This window comes from Petaurus breviceps, unplaced genomic scaffold, assembly GCF_028583685.1.
Source record: "Petaurus breviceps papuanus isolate PSGF00001 unplaced genomic scaffold, PetGlider_PUasm1.0 221, whole genome shotgun sequence".
Taxonomy (NCBI): domain Eukaryota; kingdom Metazoa; phylum Chordata; class Mammalia; order Diprotodontia; family Petauridae; genus Petaurus; species Petaurus breviceps.
In genome coordinates, this window is record NW_027185877.1 from 11077404 (window position 1) to 11095875 (window position 18472).

Here is an 18472-nt window from a genome sequence, read left to right on the forward strand (position 1 = left end):
CACTTTTCAATCCCATTCCTTAACTGAAAACACTCTTTGCAGTGGTCTCTTAACAGTGATCATATCACTAAATCCCATTGTCCTTTTCTTACTTCTTACCCTTCTTGATTTTGTTGTAATGATACTATTGATCTCACCCTTTTCTTCCCTTGGATTCTGTAATATATCTCTCTTTTGATTCTTACTGCTCCTTTTGCTGGATCATCATATGTGTCCCATCTACAAAGTGGGTGCAGTCCCCAAAACTTTGCCCTGGGGCCTCTTCTATTTCTAGATTCTTTTCATGGTAATCTCATCAGTTCCCAGAAGTTCAAGTTATCTTTGCTGATACTTCCTGAATCTACATATCTCAGCTTAATCTCTTCCCTGAACTCCAATCCCATAATACCAACTGCCTGGTGGACATCTCTACAGGATGTCCTATAGTAGTCTCGAACTCAACATTAGCAAACACCTAAGCAAAATAAACAGTGATTACAAAGAAGTAGCATAATATCATCAGAACTGGAAATAGATCATGCTGGACTAACCATGCTTCCTTTTTTTAACATTATTACTAAACAGATTGTGAAGAGCATGCTGTGGAATAGAAAGCCTACCTAAATTTTATCAAAACATTTTAATAAATTCTCATTATCCTTACCAAAAAAAAAAAAAAAGATGGAGAGATGTTGACTCAGGAAGGTTTGCTTAACAAGGTACTTATTTGTAAGAACTGTGAGAGGCCTAGGTGGTACAATTATCAGATTTGTAGGTGTCACACAGCTGGATGGGATAATTAACAAACTGGATGACAGAATCAGAATGTAAAAAGACTTAGACTAGAACATTTGAATTGAATTTAATAAGATGAAATTCAGTGGTGACAAATGGAAAATAATATTTGGGTATAAAAAAAATCAATTATATAAATAGTTGGAGTCAACAGAGAAATTTTGGGGAGTTTTACTGGAGTGCAAGCTTAGTTTGAGTCAGCAGTGTAATGTGGCAACCAGAAAAGTTAATGCTGTCTTGGGCTGCATTAAGAGAGGCATAGTTTGGGGGTGGCCAAGTAGTACAGCGAGTAAGAGCACCGGCTCCAGTGTCAGGATGACCTGGAGATTGAATCCCGGGCTCAGACACTCAGCACCACACCCAGAAATAACTGGCCATGTAACCTTGAGCAAGTTACTTAACCCCGATTGCTTAAAAAAAAAAAAAGAGAGAGGGAGAGAGGCATAGTTTTCAGAGAATAGGGAAGTGATAGTCCATCTGCATTCTGCTTTGGTCAGAACATGTATGGAGTGTTGTTTTCCATTTTGGGCACCATAGTTTAAGGATATTGATAAATTAGAGTGTATCCATAGGAGGGCACCAGGATGTTGAAAAGCCTTGAGGCCATTTTATGTGAGGATCAGTTGAAGAAACTGAAGATGTTTAGCCTAGAAAAGAGAAGGCTTTGGGGCAAAAATGATAGTAGTCTTCAAGTCTGACCCTAAAAGGCGCAATGTGTAGAGGAGCAATGTATAGAAGTTGCAATGAAGCAAATTTAGGCTTAGAAAATCTTCCTAACAATATTAGAACTGTCCAAAAGCAGGAATGGTCTACCTTTGCAGGTAATTTATTTTTCCTTAGAGTTCTTCAAGCAGAGGCTGGATATCTACCACTTGTTTGGTATGTTGTAGTGGGAAGTTCTGTCAGTTATAGGTTAGTCAAGATAGTCATTAAGGTCCCTTCCAGTTCTGTAATATGTACAAAATAGAACTTTCATTTTCCCCAAATCCCATTCTTCCTCCAAACTTTACCATATCTACTGAAGTACCAACATCTTTCCAGTCACCCAGGTTAAGAACCTTAAAGTGTTTAACTTTTCATTCTCTCTCATGACCTATATCTGATCTGATGATACCAGCATCCTTCTAGTAACCCAGGTTCAGAACCTTTCACTAACCATCATCAAATGTAATTCTTCCTCAAGACCTATCTATACATGATCGTTTATCAGGTCTTGTCCATGGACTTGGAAGTGAGGAAGAGTTGAGTTCAAATTCTACTTCAGATACTTGCCAACTGTGTGACACAGGACAAGTCACAACCTACATCACAAGGTTGTTGCAAGGATCAAATATGAAATAAAATATGGATAATGTTTTAGAAACCCTAAGACATTATATAAATGCTAGTTATAGCTATTATTATTATTAGCTATTTCTTAAATACAAATTCCATATCCCACCTCAGTGCCTTTGTACAAATGGCCCCACATGCACTTCTGGAATGTACTCCCTCATCTCTACTTTATACAATCCCAGGCTTCCTTTCAAATTACAGTTCAAGTGCTTATTTCCAGAGCAGTTATTAGCACTCTCTCCTTCTTGAAATTGCTTTTGTAGCACTTTATCTGGCCACCTCATTGACATACTTATACTCACATTCAGGGGTTAGGTTCCCTAAATGGTGGCTACAATCACAAATTCAAGGATTCTCTTGAATATTAAAGAGTTCACAATCCCCCACTGGTATACTTACCTTTAATAGATAGCCAATAGACATAATTAGATCAAAACCTTGTAAGAACAGTAGCATCACACACACCTCCCCAAACATATGTCACACTCTACCAATAAATTATGCACCATCAGTGGAAAAGGTTAGAACCAACCTACAGTACTCTGGTATAATACCTTTATATAGGGAACATATTTCCAATGCAACTAACATTTCTGCTACTACAGGGCCCCATTGTCCTTTCTATTTTAATGGTGACCTCATGCTGCACCCCGTCAATTCCTGAGCACAGTACCTCTACTAGGCAATCTGCTCAGCAGTGCTCCCTAGGTTCATTCCTTTCTTCAGTTTGAGTCTTCAACTCTGGTTTTTCATCAGGAATGCTTGAAAGTCCTCTATTCCACTGAATGACCATATATTCCCCTGAAACATGATACTCAGTTTTGCTGGGTAGGTAATTCTTGGTTTTAATCCTAGCTCCTTTGACCTCCAGAATATCACATTCCTAACCCTTCGATCCCTCTGTGTAGAAGCTGCCAGATCTTGTGTTATCCTGATTGTGTTTCCACAGTACTCAAATTGTTTCTTCTTGGTTGCTTGTAATATTTGCTCCTTAATTTGGGAACTCTGGAACCTGGCTATAATATTCCTAGGAGTTTTCTTTTGGGGATCTTTTTCAAGAGGTGATCGGTGTTTTCTTTCAACCTCTATTTTGTCCTCTGGTTCTAAAACAACAGGGCAATTTTCCTTGAGAATTTCTTGAAGGATGATTTCAAGGTTCTTTTTTTATTATGACTTTCAAGTAGTCCAATAATTTTAAAATTATCTCTCCTGGATCTATTTTCCAGGTCAGTGGTTTCTCCAATGAGATATTTCACATTGCCTTCTATTTTTTCATTTGTGTAGATCTGTTTAATAATATCTTGATTTCTCATAAAGTCACTGGCTTTCATTTGCTCCAATCTAATTCTGAAGGAATGATTCTCTTCAGTGAGCTTTTGAGATTCTTTTTCCATCTGGCAAATTTTAGCTTTTTAAGGTATTCTTCTCCTCATTGGCTTTTTGGGTCCATTTGAGTTGGTCTATTTTTTAAGGTGTTATTTTCTTCAGTCAGGTTGTTGACTGTCATTTCATAATTTTCTTGCATTTCTCTTCCCAATTTTTCCACTGCTTCCCTTATTTAGTTTTCAAAATCATTCTTAAGCTCCTCTATGGCCTGTAACCAGTTCATATTTTTCTTGGAAGCTTTTGGTGGAGGAGTTATGACTTCATTGTCTTCCTCCTGTTCCATGCTTTGATCCTTTTTGTCCCCAAAAAAAAGGAACCTAAGGTGTAATTGCTTTGCTTGCTTTGCTTCCTTTGCTTGCTCATGTTGTCACTCAATTACTTGACTTTTGAGCTTTTTGCCACAGTAGAACTCTGCTTCCAGAGAGGATAGCTTTGTCCCAAATCACTGGGGTTTTTGTAGCTGCCAGAGCTATTGGTTGGGTGCCCTCTCTGCATCCCTGATAAGCTCTGGCACCTGGTCACACACCCCAGGACCTCCACCCAAAATAGTGATCCAGATCCAAGCAGGTTAAAGCAAGAGCAATTACCCTCAGAATGGTTGCTCAGTCCCCCCTACGATCTGCAGGCCAGGAGCTCTGAAACAGCCATGCAGAGGCAGCTACAGCACCTCCACTACTTCTTGCCCCAAGGGGCAGGGGCCAGACCATGCTCCTCCATCCCCTCCAATTCCAACAGAGTTCCACACTGACCTTTTACTTTGTCTTTAGTATTTATGGGTTGATAATTCTGGAAACCACCACAGCTGCTGGTGATCTACTCTCCCAAAGTCTGCTCCAGCCGCTGCTGGTCAGGGCCGCCTTGGGGCTAAGACCACTGGCTCACGTGGGGCTGGGCTGGGCTCCTAGCATGCTATCTATGATGGACCCTTCCTGTAGGCCTGCTGGGCTGCCTTCAGTGGAAGATTTGTTTCTCTCTGTCACTTTGTGGGTTCTGGAGCTCTAAAATTTGTTTAGAGTCATATTTTATAGGTATTTGAGGTGGTTATGAGGGGAGTTCACAGAGTTTTCCTACTTCTATGTGGCCATCTTGACTCAATCCCCCAGTCTGAGTCTTTACTGCCAAGAGTATGCTCTCTTAAATCCACAGATAGCTCTTTTCTTTTGCCAAAGTCACACTCCTTGAAACTACTTCCTACCCTGCACACTCTGTATTTTTCCTAGAGAATATAACCTGCTTTTTTTTAAGTTCATCAAAGGATGTGACCTCTTTTACCAGCTATTCTCAGATTCTAACAGAGAATTTCATAAAGGAATAACAGGGAATAGATGGTTTTTAACAATTTGTTTAATAAATTTAAACCTCCTCTCCTCCCATATGCCCATTACTTTCTGAGATTATTATATCAACTATACAGGATGGGGTGGGGGATATCCAAGGGTCCCCTCCCCATTATACTCTGTATTACTTTGTACCATTTATTTATTTACTCACGTACAATGTGATGTTTTCCCAGTAGAATGTAAGCTTCTTGAAAGCAGAGAATTTTTATTTTTTTGTCTTTGTATCCCTAGAGCCAAGCACAATGGCTAGTACATAGTAGGAGCTTAAATCTTTATTGAGTTAAATTGGTATTCTTTATAGGGTGACTGTGACCTCTTTTTCCAGAGAAAACTGTTGCTTATTTTGAAACTACTGATCAAATTGAGGACACCGAAGATGAAGTCCTTACTCAAAAATCATCCTGCAGAACCTTCTGCCACTATGTTAATGCTATCAATACTGCACCCAGGCACATTGGAAAGGATGGCAAATTCCAGATCCTGGTTTGTCTTGGGACAAGGTATATATCCAGGTTTTTAGGTTTTGTTTAACTTGAACTATTTTCCCTTTCAACACTGGACCCCTGGAGCTATGTTGCATATACACCCTGTATTAACAAAATTCTCCATTTATCTCTTTCCATTTCCATTTTTGAGATAGTTTATCTTTAAGTAAATGTGGAGGGAAGGGCTGGGGAATGATTATAAGATTAAGATATTCACTAGTTTTACTGTATCTCTAAAGTATTCTTAATAGAAGACTGTGCAGGCTTTGTATAGTACTTTGTATTATTGTTACAAATTTACTAACATGAAGGGATTTTCCTGCACTAAGAACATTCTCTTCTTTTTGAGAACATGGTTCTTTCTAATTCCTTTTATCTAAAATTGACACATAGAAATTATTCCATCCATTAGCTAATACCGCTAGAACAGTGATGGGGATCCTGCAACCTTAAGTCCACATGTGGCCCTCGAGGTCCTCAAGTGCAGCCCTTTGACAGAATCCAAACTTCACAGAACAAATCTGCTTAATAGAATAATAGCAAATGAGACACATTTTAAGTTTTTTGTTTTGTTCTGTCTTTAGGTTCCCTGTGGGTTTGATTTTAAAAGTTATGTTAGAGGTACCTTATTAGATTAGCCTAAAACATTTCATACTGGGCTCGTTATATCTGCCTTGGACATAAATGTCATTTACTGACTTCCCAGTTTGAATTTATTAGTTATTTATTCATAAATGGCTTTGGTCTGAAGGGTTAATTTAGGAAATACTCAGAGATTTTTTTTCCTCCTAAAGTAGTAAGATGGAAGTTTCAAGATATCTACATCTCTTTATAATAAGTGCCCTCTTTCATTTATAGTGTTTTTCAAGGCTCCTTGCCATAGTTTTTCTATTATATCTTGCTATTTCTGAAGATCTCTTCATCAGTATGATTACTAGACTGATAGAAAAATCGCTAATGTTAATTTTTCTATAAGTTCTTTCAGCTCAAAATTTGGAACATTTTAGCGTGCCTAATTTCATTCTTCTGAATATAATCCCTATAAAGAATGAAGAATACTGTCCCTAAAAGGATAGTCTTTTTCAAAGGTGGTGAAATTAGTGTCAATGTTACAAGTGCCCAAGGTCATATAGCCAACTTGTCCTCTTATTTATGCCACTCATTTATATAATTGTTTCACAGTTTCTACTTTTCAGACCTATATTAAAGAATTTTATAGTAATAAAAGTTCAAACACATAGACTCATAAACCTATAAATAAATCAAAGAAGAAAAAACAAAGAGAGAAGCAGACTTGCAGCTGGGAGCTTAGGTATTCTCAAATGAGGTCATTCCCCAAATGCCCCACTATTGGTTATGGTCTTACTATTTTTCCTAGTAATGTCCTATTGGCTAACTTTGGTTCCCTTTCCCACTGACTTCAGAACTTATCTAGATTTGATAATAGTCAACTCCATATCCTGCATTATTCTAAGTTGGAGGCACCTAAATCAACTTAGCCATTTTTTTAATTTTATTTTTTATTATATTTTAATAGAACTGTCTCCCTAGGGGAGGCCAGGTGGCGCAGTGAGTAAGAGCACCGGCCCCAGAGTTGGGATGACCTGGGAATCTAATCCGGGCTCTGATACTTAGCACCACACCCAGAAATAACTGGCCGTGTAACCTTGAACAAGTTATTTAACCCCAGTTGCTTTAAAAAAAAAATAGAACTGTTTCCCTTCCTCCCTCCCCAACCCACACTAGCAAAAGTCACCATTTGACATAGATAGATAGATAGATAGATAGATACATACATACATACATACATACATACATATACATATACATATGCATATAGATGTAGATGAGAAACCATACTATGCATAGGTGGATAGCATCTTCCTTCATAGATCCTTTGTATAAAAATACAAATATTTATAATACTCAGAATAACAGTCATTTACAGTCATTCTTTGAATAATATTGCTATTATTGTATGCAACATTCTTTTAGTTCTGCTCATTTCACTCTTCACTATTTTATGCAAGTCATTCCATGTTTTTCTGAAATTAACCTGCTTATCATTTCTTACAGTACAGTAGTATTCCATCACAATTACATACCACAAACTTGTTTAGCCATTCCCTAATTTATAAGTATTGTCTCAATTTCCTATTATTTGCCACCACAAAGAGAGTTACTATAACTATTTTAGTAATTTAAGTTCTTTTCTTTTTCCCTGATCACCTTGGGAAACAGACCTAATGGTGGTATTGTTGTGTCAAAGCCTATACACAGTTTTATAACTCTTTAGGGCTTAATTCCACACTGTTCTCCAAAATGTCTTATCAGTTCACAGTGCCACCAAGAGTGTATTAGTGCCCTAAGTTTTCCACATCTCCAACATTTGTCATTTTCTTCTTCTCTCATCTTAGCCAATCTGATAGTTGTGAGATGATATCTCAAACTTGTTTTAATTTGCATTTTTCTAATCAACAGTAATTTAGAGCATTTTTTCATATAGCTATAGATAGCTTTGCTTTCTTCATCTAAGAACTGCCTTTGACCATTTTATCAACTGGGAAATGACTCATAATCTTATAAATTTGACAAAGTTCTTTCTGTATTTGAGTTACATATGGATATACCTTTATTTAAGAAACTGTCCATAAATTTTCCCCCAATTTTTAGCTTTCCTTCTAATCTTGGCTACATTGGTTTTATTTGTACAAAACTTTAATGCAATCAAAATTATTCATTTATATCATACAATGCTATCTCTTGTTTATTCATATATTCTCCTATCCTTAAGTTTGATATGTAAAATGTTCCATATTCTTCTAATGCACTTATCACCCTTTCTATCTAGGTCATATATCCATTTTGACCTTATCTTGGTAAATGGTATAAGATATTGGTCTATACCTAATTTTTGCTAGATTGCTTTCCAATTTTTCCAACAATTTTACCAGATGGTAAATTCTTATCCTGAAAGCTTAAATCTCTACATTTGTCAAACACAAGGTTACTACAATAATTTACTACTCTGTCTTGTATGTCTACTCTGTTCCACTGATCTACCTTTCTATTTCTTAGCCAGTACCAGATAGTTTTGATAATTACTGCCATATGACATAGCTTGAGGGCAACTAGGTGGCACAGTGGATAGAACGCTAGACCTAGAGTAAGGAAGACCTGAGTTCAAATCCAGCCTCAGACTGTGTGACCCTGGCCAAGTCACTTAACCCTGTTTGCCTCAGTTTTATCATCTGTAAAAATGAACTAGAGAAGGAACCAACAAACCACTCCAGTATGGTTCCCAAGAAAGCCCCAAAAGATAAAGAGTTAGATACAACTGAAAAATGACTAACAACAATATTGTTTAAGATCTGTACTACTAAACCTTTTCCTTTGCATTTTTTCCATTAATTCCTTTGATATTTTTAACCTTTTGTTCTTCCAATTAAATTTAGTTATTATTTTTTCTGGCCCAATAAAATAATGTTTTTGTAATTGAGATGGCATTGAATAAGTAGATTAGCTTAGGTAAAATTGTCATTTTTATTATATTGGATCTGCCTGCCCATGAACAATTAATATTTCTCCAATTATTTAAATGATTTTATTTGTATAAAAAGTGTTTTATAATTATGTTCATGTTGTTTCTGGATTTGTCTTGGCAGGTATTTTAGGCTGTTTATCATTATTTTAAACGGGATATCTCCTGCTATCTCTTTTTACAGGATTTTGTTGAAGATATATAGAAATGCTGATTTTTTTTCTATTGTTATGTTGCTAAAATTATTTTTTCAACTAGCTTTTTAGTTGAATCTCTAGCATTTTTCAAGTATATAATCATATTGTCTGCAAAAAGAGATAGTTGTATTACATCATTACCCATTCTGATTCCTTCAATGTCTTTTCTTCTCATTGCTATTGCCAGCATTTCTAATACAATATTCAATAATATTGGTGATAATAGACTTCCTTGTTTCACTCATGATCTTATTGGAAACACTTCTAGCTTATCCCCCTTACAAATAATGCTTCTGGTGGTTTTAGGTAGATTCTTCTTATTTTAAGGAAAAACCGATTTATACCTGTGCTTTCAAATGTTCTTAAAAGGAATGAGCATGATATTTTGTCAAAAGCTTTTAATGTATCTATTGATATAATAATATAGCTTTTGTTATTGTTACTTTGTTATTATTACTGATATAATCAATTATATTGATTTTTTTTTGTATTAAACCATCCTTGCATTCCTGGCATAAATCCCATCTTGTCTCAGTGTATAGTATCCTAGCCGATGTTTTGTTTAAGATTTTTAAATCTATAATCAATAGTGAAATTGGTCTATACTTTTCTTTCTCTGTTTTTGCTCTTCCTGGCTTGTTTCATAAAAGGAGTTTGGTAGAACTCTTTCTTTGCCTATTATTCCAGATAATTTACTTAGTATTGGAATGAGTTGATCTTTAAATGTTTGGTAAGATTCACTTGTAAATTCATCTATTCCTGATGTTTTTTCCTTAGGAAGCTCATTTATGACCTTATCAATTTATTTTTCTAAAATAAGTTTATTTAAATGTTCTATTTACTCTTCTGCTAATCTAGACAATTTATATTTTTGTAAATATTCTTCCATTTCACTTAAATTGTTAAATGTGTTGGCATATCATTGGACAAAATAATTACTAGTAATTGCTTTGATTTCATCTTCATTAGTGGCATATTCACACTTGTTATTTTAACCTAAATATTCTTATTACCTCCTTTTGTTTTGGCCTTTAGGGATCATCTACTCCCCCAGTGGATTCCATTATTGGCTGAATGTCCTACTGTTACCAGAATGTATGAGGAAAATGCTCTTCTTCGAGACCATATGACTGTCAACTCCCTCATCCGTGTCCTGCAGACAATACAGGACTTCAGTATTGTCTTAGAAGGATCACTTGTTAAAGGAGTGGATGTTTAACTTGGCTTTGTTGAAAGTTGTGGGTCCTTATTCTTTACCTTTCCCAGCTTCTTTGTCATGTTGTTGGCCCTTCCCAGACAAAAAGAGTATTGTGAAGGAAAGGAAGATGTGTGTGTATGTATGATTATACATACATGTATACATACACAGGCACACTTCTTTTGTCAGGGGGGGATCAACAACAAAAGAAAGCTAAACTTATGTTATATATGGACCTGCTAGGTATCACTAAAAGGACAGAGCATCCCCTGGTCCAGGAGGTAGATTCCCAGCATTGTTCCTTTTCTGAACTATTGTAAAGCTGTAATCAAGGTTAAATGATGTATTATAGTTCATTTGAACCTGAAGTTTAGTATAAAAATAGAATATTTTCATGTGTTAGATTGTGTAAATAACCTATCTTCAAGAAATTATTAGTCACGAGCTTTCTTAGAATGTTCTTGTGTCTAAAAATAACTAGCTTAATAATATCAGGAGGGAAGGAGAAGCAAATGAAAGTGGAAATGTCAAGAAAAAAGTCAATATGTAAATATAGTATAAGCCCAATAGAACTTTTTTTAGGTATTGCAAAGGAACACAGCAAGTATCTACATGTAGCCATTACCATTCTCCTTGCTAATGTGAATGTAAACTGCTTTACCTAATGATGTAAGTGATTTTTCTCATTTGTATCTTTTAAGTTACAAACTTTTATTCACTTCAATAGTGACTCACATTTCAAATCTTTGAAAGAAATTTTCAGGTCAGCACAAACATGAAGATATATTTGAAGTGTTTTAAATACTGGACCCCAGAAGCTCTGCTGAACTGGAAAATTTTATTTCACAGGATAGGAAGAAGATGACCTTTCTATTCTTTAGAAGGCTCAGCCAGGCCTGACTTCATTCTTGGCATTTTTGTTCTTGTCATTTGGGGTACTTTGAGAAGACAGAAGTTTTACAGTGTCCCTCATATTCATTCTTTGTAAGGAGCAAGTAGATTTGTATCTTAACAGGGCTATCTAAACTCAGCAGTGGTACTTTTAGCCTTCCTGAGATAACCATGAGCACCAGCTTGTTGAAGCTAAGAATTTTGCCATGTCTTCCCCATCTCCACCCCTTTTTTCTGCTCCCCAAGAAAATGGAGGGAAGATTTATTAAAAATAAAACCAATGGCTATCTTAGAAAACCTCTGTGAAGCTATTTTTTGATGATAGTGCAGAAGGTAACGAAGGGATACAATTAAGTAAGTTTCAAGACAAGCAATTCATCAGGCACAAATAGAATGCAGCCTCTAAAAATTAAGAGGTAAGGTATGCATTGTGGATAGAGCACTGAAAATGGAGTCAGAAAAACTGGAATACAAATCTTGGCCCAGATATTTACTAGCTGTGTGACCTATTCATTTAGCCACTCAGCCTCAGTTTACTCACCTGTAAAATGGGCTTAATAGTAGCATCAAGGTTGTGAAAATAAAATGAGATATTTGCAAAGCACTTTGCAAACATTAAAGCACTATATAAATGCTGATAAAAGCAAAATAAGGTGGGTAAAAATGAGTAGAGTTTAGCAGTTGCTTTCTAGTTTGCTGTTTTTGTTGTTTTTGTCTGTAGTAGTGGTAGTTAAATGATTTCACTAGTAAACTCAATTAGCAACTAGTTCAGTTACTCTCATCTCAGCAAGCCTTATTGTGTCTGAATGATCTCTTTTACTATATCACATCTAATTTGGGATACTCATTTTTTTGCCATTTTGGACCAGCATTGTTCACTACCTTTAGATGTGGTATAATAGAAAGAATACTGGAATTAGAATACAAAAACTTATATTCAAATGCTTGTTCATCCATTTGGTACCTATGTGAGTAACTTTGGGCGAGTCACTTTATTTCTCTAGGCCTGAGCTTCTACATCTGTAAAAGGAAGTAATTGAGCAAATGACTCCTAGGGTTTTCCCTTCCAACTCTAAAATTCTGTCAATGAGGCTTAGACCAAGTGAGTTATTCTAAGATGAAATTGAGAAACAAAGATATAGTCAGCTCTTCTAGTACTCTAACTTATCTTAGACTTGTAGCAAATAATAAGTGTGTTGCTTCTCATCTAGCACTTTCATTACATACTGTATTAATTTAGGGTGGTCCTTTTAGTAAATATTCCATCTAGTGTCACCAGATAAATGGCAAAGTGTAACAAGATAACAAGAACAATCTAACGCTTTAAAGTTTGTGAAAGGTTGTCTCATTTGATGCTCACAAAAACCCAGTGACATAGGTGCTATTATCTCCATTTAAAAAATGAGGAACCTAAGATTGAGCATGGTTAAGTGACTTGCTCAGAGTCACACTGTTATCACTAAGTATCTGAAGCTGGATTTAAACTTGGGTTCTCCTGACTCCCAAATCTGGCACTCTGTCCTATACTACCTAAAGGCTGTATCAAAAATACCATGAATAAATTTAAGAGCACAGTACAAGGTTGAAACACAGGAAAATAATAAATAAGCACTGTCCTATCATAAAACTGATTGTCCTTGGTTTCCATAGTAATATCTATAATTTTGCTGCTGATGTGGAAAACCAGGTGAATATGAGTCATCCTTGTTCATTGAAATCTGCTGTAACAGTAATCTTCTGTGCCTGCCCATTGACTTGCAAGTACCAGATGAGTCTTATCAGTAAGATCATAGATTTACAGCTAGAAGTGGATCTCAGAAGCCATCTCCTGCTACACTCTCGTTTTATGGATTAACAGGGACCTTGTAAGTGACTTGCCAAGGTCTTGGGTAGAAACAGGTTCTTTGAATTTAGAAACTACGTGTGTTTTTTCCACCATACTCTTTCAATTCAGTGTTCATATAATCATCTTTTTTAAATATGCCTTGTGAGTGTTTAAGAGGGCTAGAATGTTAAAGCTGGAAAGGACCCAAGGCTTCTGCTAGTCCTACCTCCTTATTTTTAAAGATAAGAGAAGTGAGGCATAGAGAGGTTAAGCTATTCATCCATGTTGCATGGCTAGTTAGTAACAGAATAAGGTCTCTGATCTCAAGTCTCCTAATACCCATAGCAGGAGACAGACCCTTTAATGTGGTGGTAGTACTAGTAGTAGTAGCAGCAGCAACAGTAGGAATAGGACTAGTAGTAGTCATTGTCGTCATTGTCTTTTTTTTCCTCAAAAAAATTCCCTTCCTCATTCCTCTACCTCCATGGAATCTATGCAGTTATACAGTATTATTCACCCAGAAAATTGCACTTACAGAATCATTACAACTGAAATGAAAACCAGAAGGGAAGGACCAGATAATATTGAGTTTGTAGATGAAACTTCGGACTCCTGGACTATATGCTCCTGAAATTTTACCTCTACATTGAAAAGCAATACCTAGAAGTTTCATGGCTAAATGTTTTGTTAAACTCTCGTTCGGGTAGAACTAGGAAGTAATGCAATCTTTTTTTTATTTTTACAAATATACAAGAATATAGGCATCCAACAGAGTAATACCCAAAAGATTTTTTTTAATGGTTTAGACATTGAAATAAGGAAAAAACTCTTATCTGGATGTCTAGAGTTTGGTATATTTCTTAAAGGGAATCTGTCACATTACTTTATTTTATGACACCTCTTTTACTTGAAAATTCATCCTCACCTACATATCTTAGATTAAATGAAATGACTGAGATCATACTTAATATTTTCACATAATGGCAGCTCAAGAAGAAAATATCTTAAAATTGTTCTTTGGGAAATATTCACTGTTTTCTTTTTAAATTGGAAAAAATCCACGTTATTCTTTAAAATATAAACAAAATCTTTAATCCCAATATTTAGGATATTGTAGTTTTTATGCAAATCCTGGTTATTACCAATTACCATACTCTTGCAGATGATTTCTATCTAGCTTTAGTCTATGCCTTGGTAGATGTGCTTATAGTTTCATTAAAACAAAATCAAAAGAATAGAGAATATAAGTCTCAACATCTGCCTAGGAAGTAAGGTACAGAAAGGTTGAATGTAGAAAATATAGACTTTCCTAGGATATAGAGACAGTATTATTATCCCTTTTTCCTTCACACTAGGAAGGGAGATAGGTTTTAAAAAATCCCTTGTAAAAGTAACAGTTGATCTCTCTGCTTCTAAATCTAAAGACATTTCAAATGATGACTCATAAGTTTATTGACTCAATGTTAAATCTTATCCTCAATTTTTGAACCTGTGGCTCATACTTTAACACTTTATTATTTCTTAAAAGAAGCAATTTTTAAAATTGACTTCTTTTTCATACCATACAAGTAATATAGGGCAAGTATTATTTATTCATATATATATATAAATATTCACTTTTAGGTGAGAGAGTGCATATGTGTGTGCGATCATGCTACCTCTTTGGGTATATTGAAGCATAAGACATAAACTGAGTACCTTTATTTCCTGGTGTAATATTTATTTAACAGCACTGCAAATGTCTCATTTCATGATGAAATCTCTCCTTCCTGGTACAAATTATGAATTTTTTGTAGGTTATTTTAATTTTGAGATTCACAGAACCCTTTCAGCATACTGAAAACCCAGATTTCTAAGCTGTTTATACTACAGTATTAATACGCCTTCATTGATTAAGAATGGAGTTTTAGGAAAGGCCAAAGCCCTTCTTTTGTACAGAATTAATCCTATATCCAAGTAATTCATGTGATTTCAAGTTCTGTCTTACATAATATTGTTATATGATTCTGTATTGTTGAAGAAAAATGAGAAAATTATTTCATGTCCCTTGTCTTCTATAGAAGTTCCCTTAAATCCAGTCAAATTCTATGGTTTGTAATGACTAATATATTGAAGCCACCCAGACTGAAATGTCAAGTAGAGTAAGTGGTTGCTTATTCAGTGTGATTTGAAAAACCTGGAACATGTATACCTGCCCCCAAAATATCTCTCTTATCCTGGTGTCCCACTGTCTGAAATTCTACCATTAAAATGTGTGTATACATGCCTGGGAAAGGTAGTACACAAATCCACTAATACCATCATTTATATTATTTTATCATAGTAAATTCCTTTTTGGCACAAGTAACTTGCAAAACAATATAAGAATTTTTGGTACCTGGAGTAGGGGTAGGGGTAGAAGAGATAGAAAAGAGAGATTGGGATAGGCAGAAACAAATGTCTAGGCTGGACCTGGATTCACTTTAACTTCTGGCAAATAAGTTCTTGTTTTCAATCAAATGAGGTTATGAAACTTATAGAAAAATGTCCTAACATATTACAAACTTGAAATGTGTGTAACTGTGCCCCATGTAACTAAAGAAAAACCCTCAAATGAGTGTGTCCACATTTAAACCATTATATTTTGTCTTTACATACAATTAACTAATAGAATAAGAATTAGATTTTTTTAAATGAGGAAGCCTGTTAATTTTTTTTTAATTGTTATAACAAGCACTTTAACATACACATCACAGAAACTGTCTTGGGTTTTTCAGATTTTAAAGTACAATTAAATATGGCTTTTCATGCTATTTTCTTTACAAATAAAACTATGAGATTAAAAGTGTGTCATTTTACTACTCTAGACTCCTGCTTAACCTAAAGATCAATAAGCTATGAAGAGGCAGTGAAATTAAAATAACATGTGAAGCAGCCATCGTATTGCAGTTCAAAACTGTATCATACCCCCTTAGTCACCACAAGTCATATATGGCCAAGTAATGTAATCAAAGGCATATACCACTGGCCAAGGTCAATGTAAGCATACATACATGCATACATATATCTATACATTTATATGTTTACATATTCACATATTTGTAACATATACCCATGTATGTATATATACCTACATTTATACACACAGAGACCATGTGAATTTTGTCTTTTAAAATGAAGTCCTAAAGTTGCTCTACTATCACTATGTTGATGTGAATAAAAGGTGACTGTCACATGACTTAATTCATACTAATTCAATTTCACACCATTTATAGCTGTAAAAATAGTTACTGTCTGGGGTGGCTGGGTAGCATAGCAAGTAACATCACCGGCCCCAGTGTCGGGATGACCTGGGGATCGAATCTGGGCTCAGATACTTAGCACCACACCCAGAAATAACTGGCCATGTGACCTTGAGCAAGTTACTTAATCCCAATTGCTTTTAAAAAAAGTTACTGTCCTAATTCATAGATAAAGATCACCTAAAGAGAGCCTATGAACCACTTGAAACCAGTAGGTTCTTTCAACAATTTTGAATGGAAATTATTTTTAAACAACTATATTTTTAAAATTTTATTCTTTTCCTACCTTTCTCATTTAGGTGTGTAAATAAATAATAGCAATATGGAAGGAGCAGAGAAAAAGAGTGATTTGGTTCAAAATTTTGTTTTCATGGTTTTGTTGGATGTTTTTGTCTAATCATTCAATTTATATTATTCAATTATATTTAGCAACTATGTAAGTGTATAATATATGCATGACAGTATAAGATGCTGTAAGTATAAAGACAAAGACAGCAGCAATCCTTGCCTTCAGGGAGCATGTGTTCTATTGGGGGGTTTAATAGATAGGTAAATACTAGGTAATTTCAAAAGTAATGTCATTAAAATAAGGGGGGAAAGTGGGGATCAAAAATACTTCAAATAGTTGGTATGTGAGTTTTCACAGTAAGAGGCAAAGAAGAGGAGGGAGTACATTTGAGAAATGAGAGAACTTTGCTTTTGCCATGGAATTAGAAGATAGCAGAATATAAAATTTGTGCAACAGATAGTATGCCAATTTGACTGAAATGTAGAATACTTAAGGAAAAGTTGGTGGTGTCCCTTGTGCTCAAAGAAGACCAAAATGATATCACTCTGTCAGGGTCAAGGTACAATGTGTCTGGGTGATCAAACCAATAAAAGCTCAGAAGTCTCAACACAAGTCAGGCATAAATAGAGTGGAGATGTCTCTAAATTTTGCACATCTCAAATTTTTTTTTTAAGTACTGCAGATTTGCTTATAGAGCACAGTCCCTTCTTTGGTGCAGACACACCATGTTGGGCAATCCTTTACCAGTGTCCCAGAATTCAAAGTTCAGGTTAAGAAAAAAAAACCTACACCACAGTAAAAAGACAGTACTTTAGTGTGAAGAAAAGGAAATCTGCCCTCAGATTGACAGATGATTTTTTTTAATCTTCAATTGCCCTTAATAAAAAGAAATCTACAAAGGGATTGAAGTGAAACTGACAGATTTTAGTCACTAAGGAAAAGTCATCAATACTAAAGAATCTCTGACACCAGGGAACATACTTCGATTTAAAATGAAGATTAAAGAAATGGCCCATCCTTCCATTTTCTCTTCATCCAAAGAAAAGAGGTTCAACCAAGGCTGCTCACAGAAGAAAACTTTGGTGTCTGTGGCAAAGGAAAAGCCTAAAGAAAGACCACTGGAGTAAAGAAAAGGTCCTTAAGTTGATTTGGTCCCCAGAGTAGAGGAGACATAGAACTCTGCTCCTGAGGACTTGAAGAAAGAAAAGATTTCTATAATGCAAAAAAAACCCAACCCTATAATCAAAACCTTAAAAGAAAAAACAGCTTGCCCACAAGAACAATTAGAATTCTTTAAAGAAATTATGCAAAAGTTTTAAAAAGATATCAAAAGAAATAAGGGCTATAAAGGAGAGAACTGAATTGAAGAACAAAATCTTAACAGTACAAAACTTTGCCCTAGTAACAAACTCCCTAAAAAATCAAAATGCACCAAGTGGATATTAACAACCCAGGAGACAATAAGAATTTTTCAAACAAAATCCAAAGAATGAGAAAATGAAATATGTATCAAAAATAATTGGCCTGGAAAGCAGATCAGGGGAAATAACTTAAGAATCATGTGATTAGCTAAATTTCATGACAAAAAAAAAACAATAAAATTGCACAGACATATTAGAACAAGAGGCAATGTGAAAATAGGAAGAATCCATCAAATACTTCCTGAAAGAAATCCTAGAATGAAAATTCTCAGTAATGTCATTGTCAAAATTCAGAACTTCTAGACAAAAGAAAAAAAAAGATTATACAAGCAGCCGGAAAGAATCAAATATAAAAGATCCGCAATCAGAATCACATAAGATTTAGCAGCTATCACTTTGAAAAAATTGAGGACATGGAATCAGATATTCCAAAAGGCAAAAGACAATGATTTACAACCAAAAATAACAAATTTGGGTACTACAAAATTGGATACTATCCTACAAGGAAA

General features: G+C 35.1%; 1 protein-coding gene across 2 annotated transcripts in view; it reads left to right on the forward strand.

Annotated features, from left to right (window-relative positions):
- DENND5B (DENN domain containing 5B) overlaps positions 1-16189 on the forward strand; it is a 229221-nt gene extending 213032 nt beyond the window's left edge. Inside the window, exons 20-21 of one of the 2 annotated variants that reach the window (XM_069094862.1) lie at positions 5161-5335; positions 10094-16189. In XM_069094862.1, the coding sequence (XP_068950963.1) occupies positions 5161-5335; positions 10094-10277 (359 nt within the window). In that variant the 3' untranslated portion in view covers positions 10278-16189. The remainder of the gene's footprint in view (positions 1-5160; positions 5336-10093) is intronic. The other variant, XM_069094863.1, reaches the window with a different exon arrangement.
- The last annotated feature ends 2283 nt before the right edge of the window (positions 16190-18472 follow it).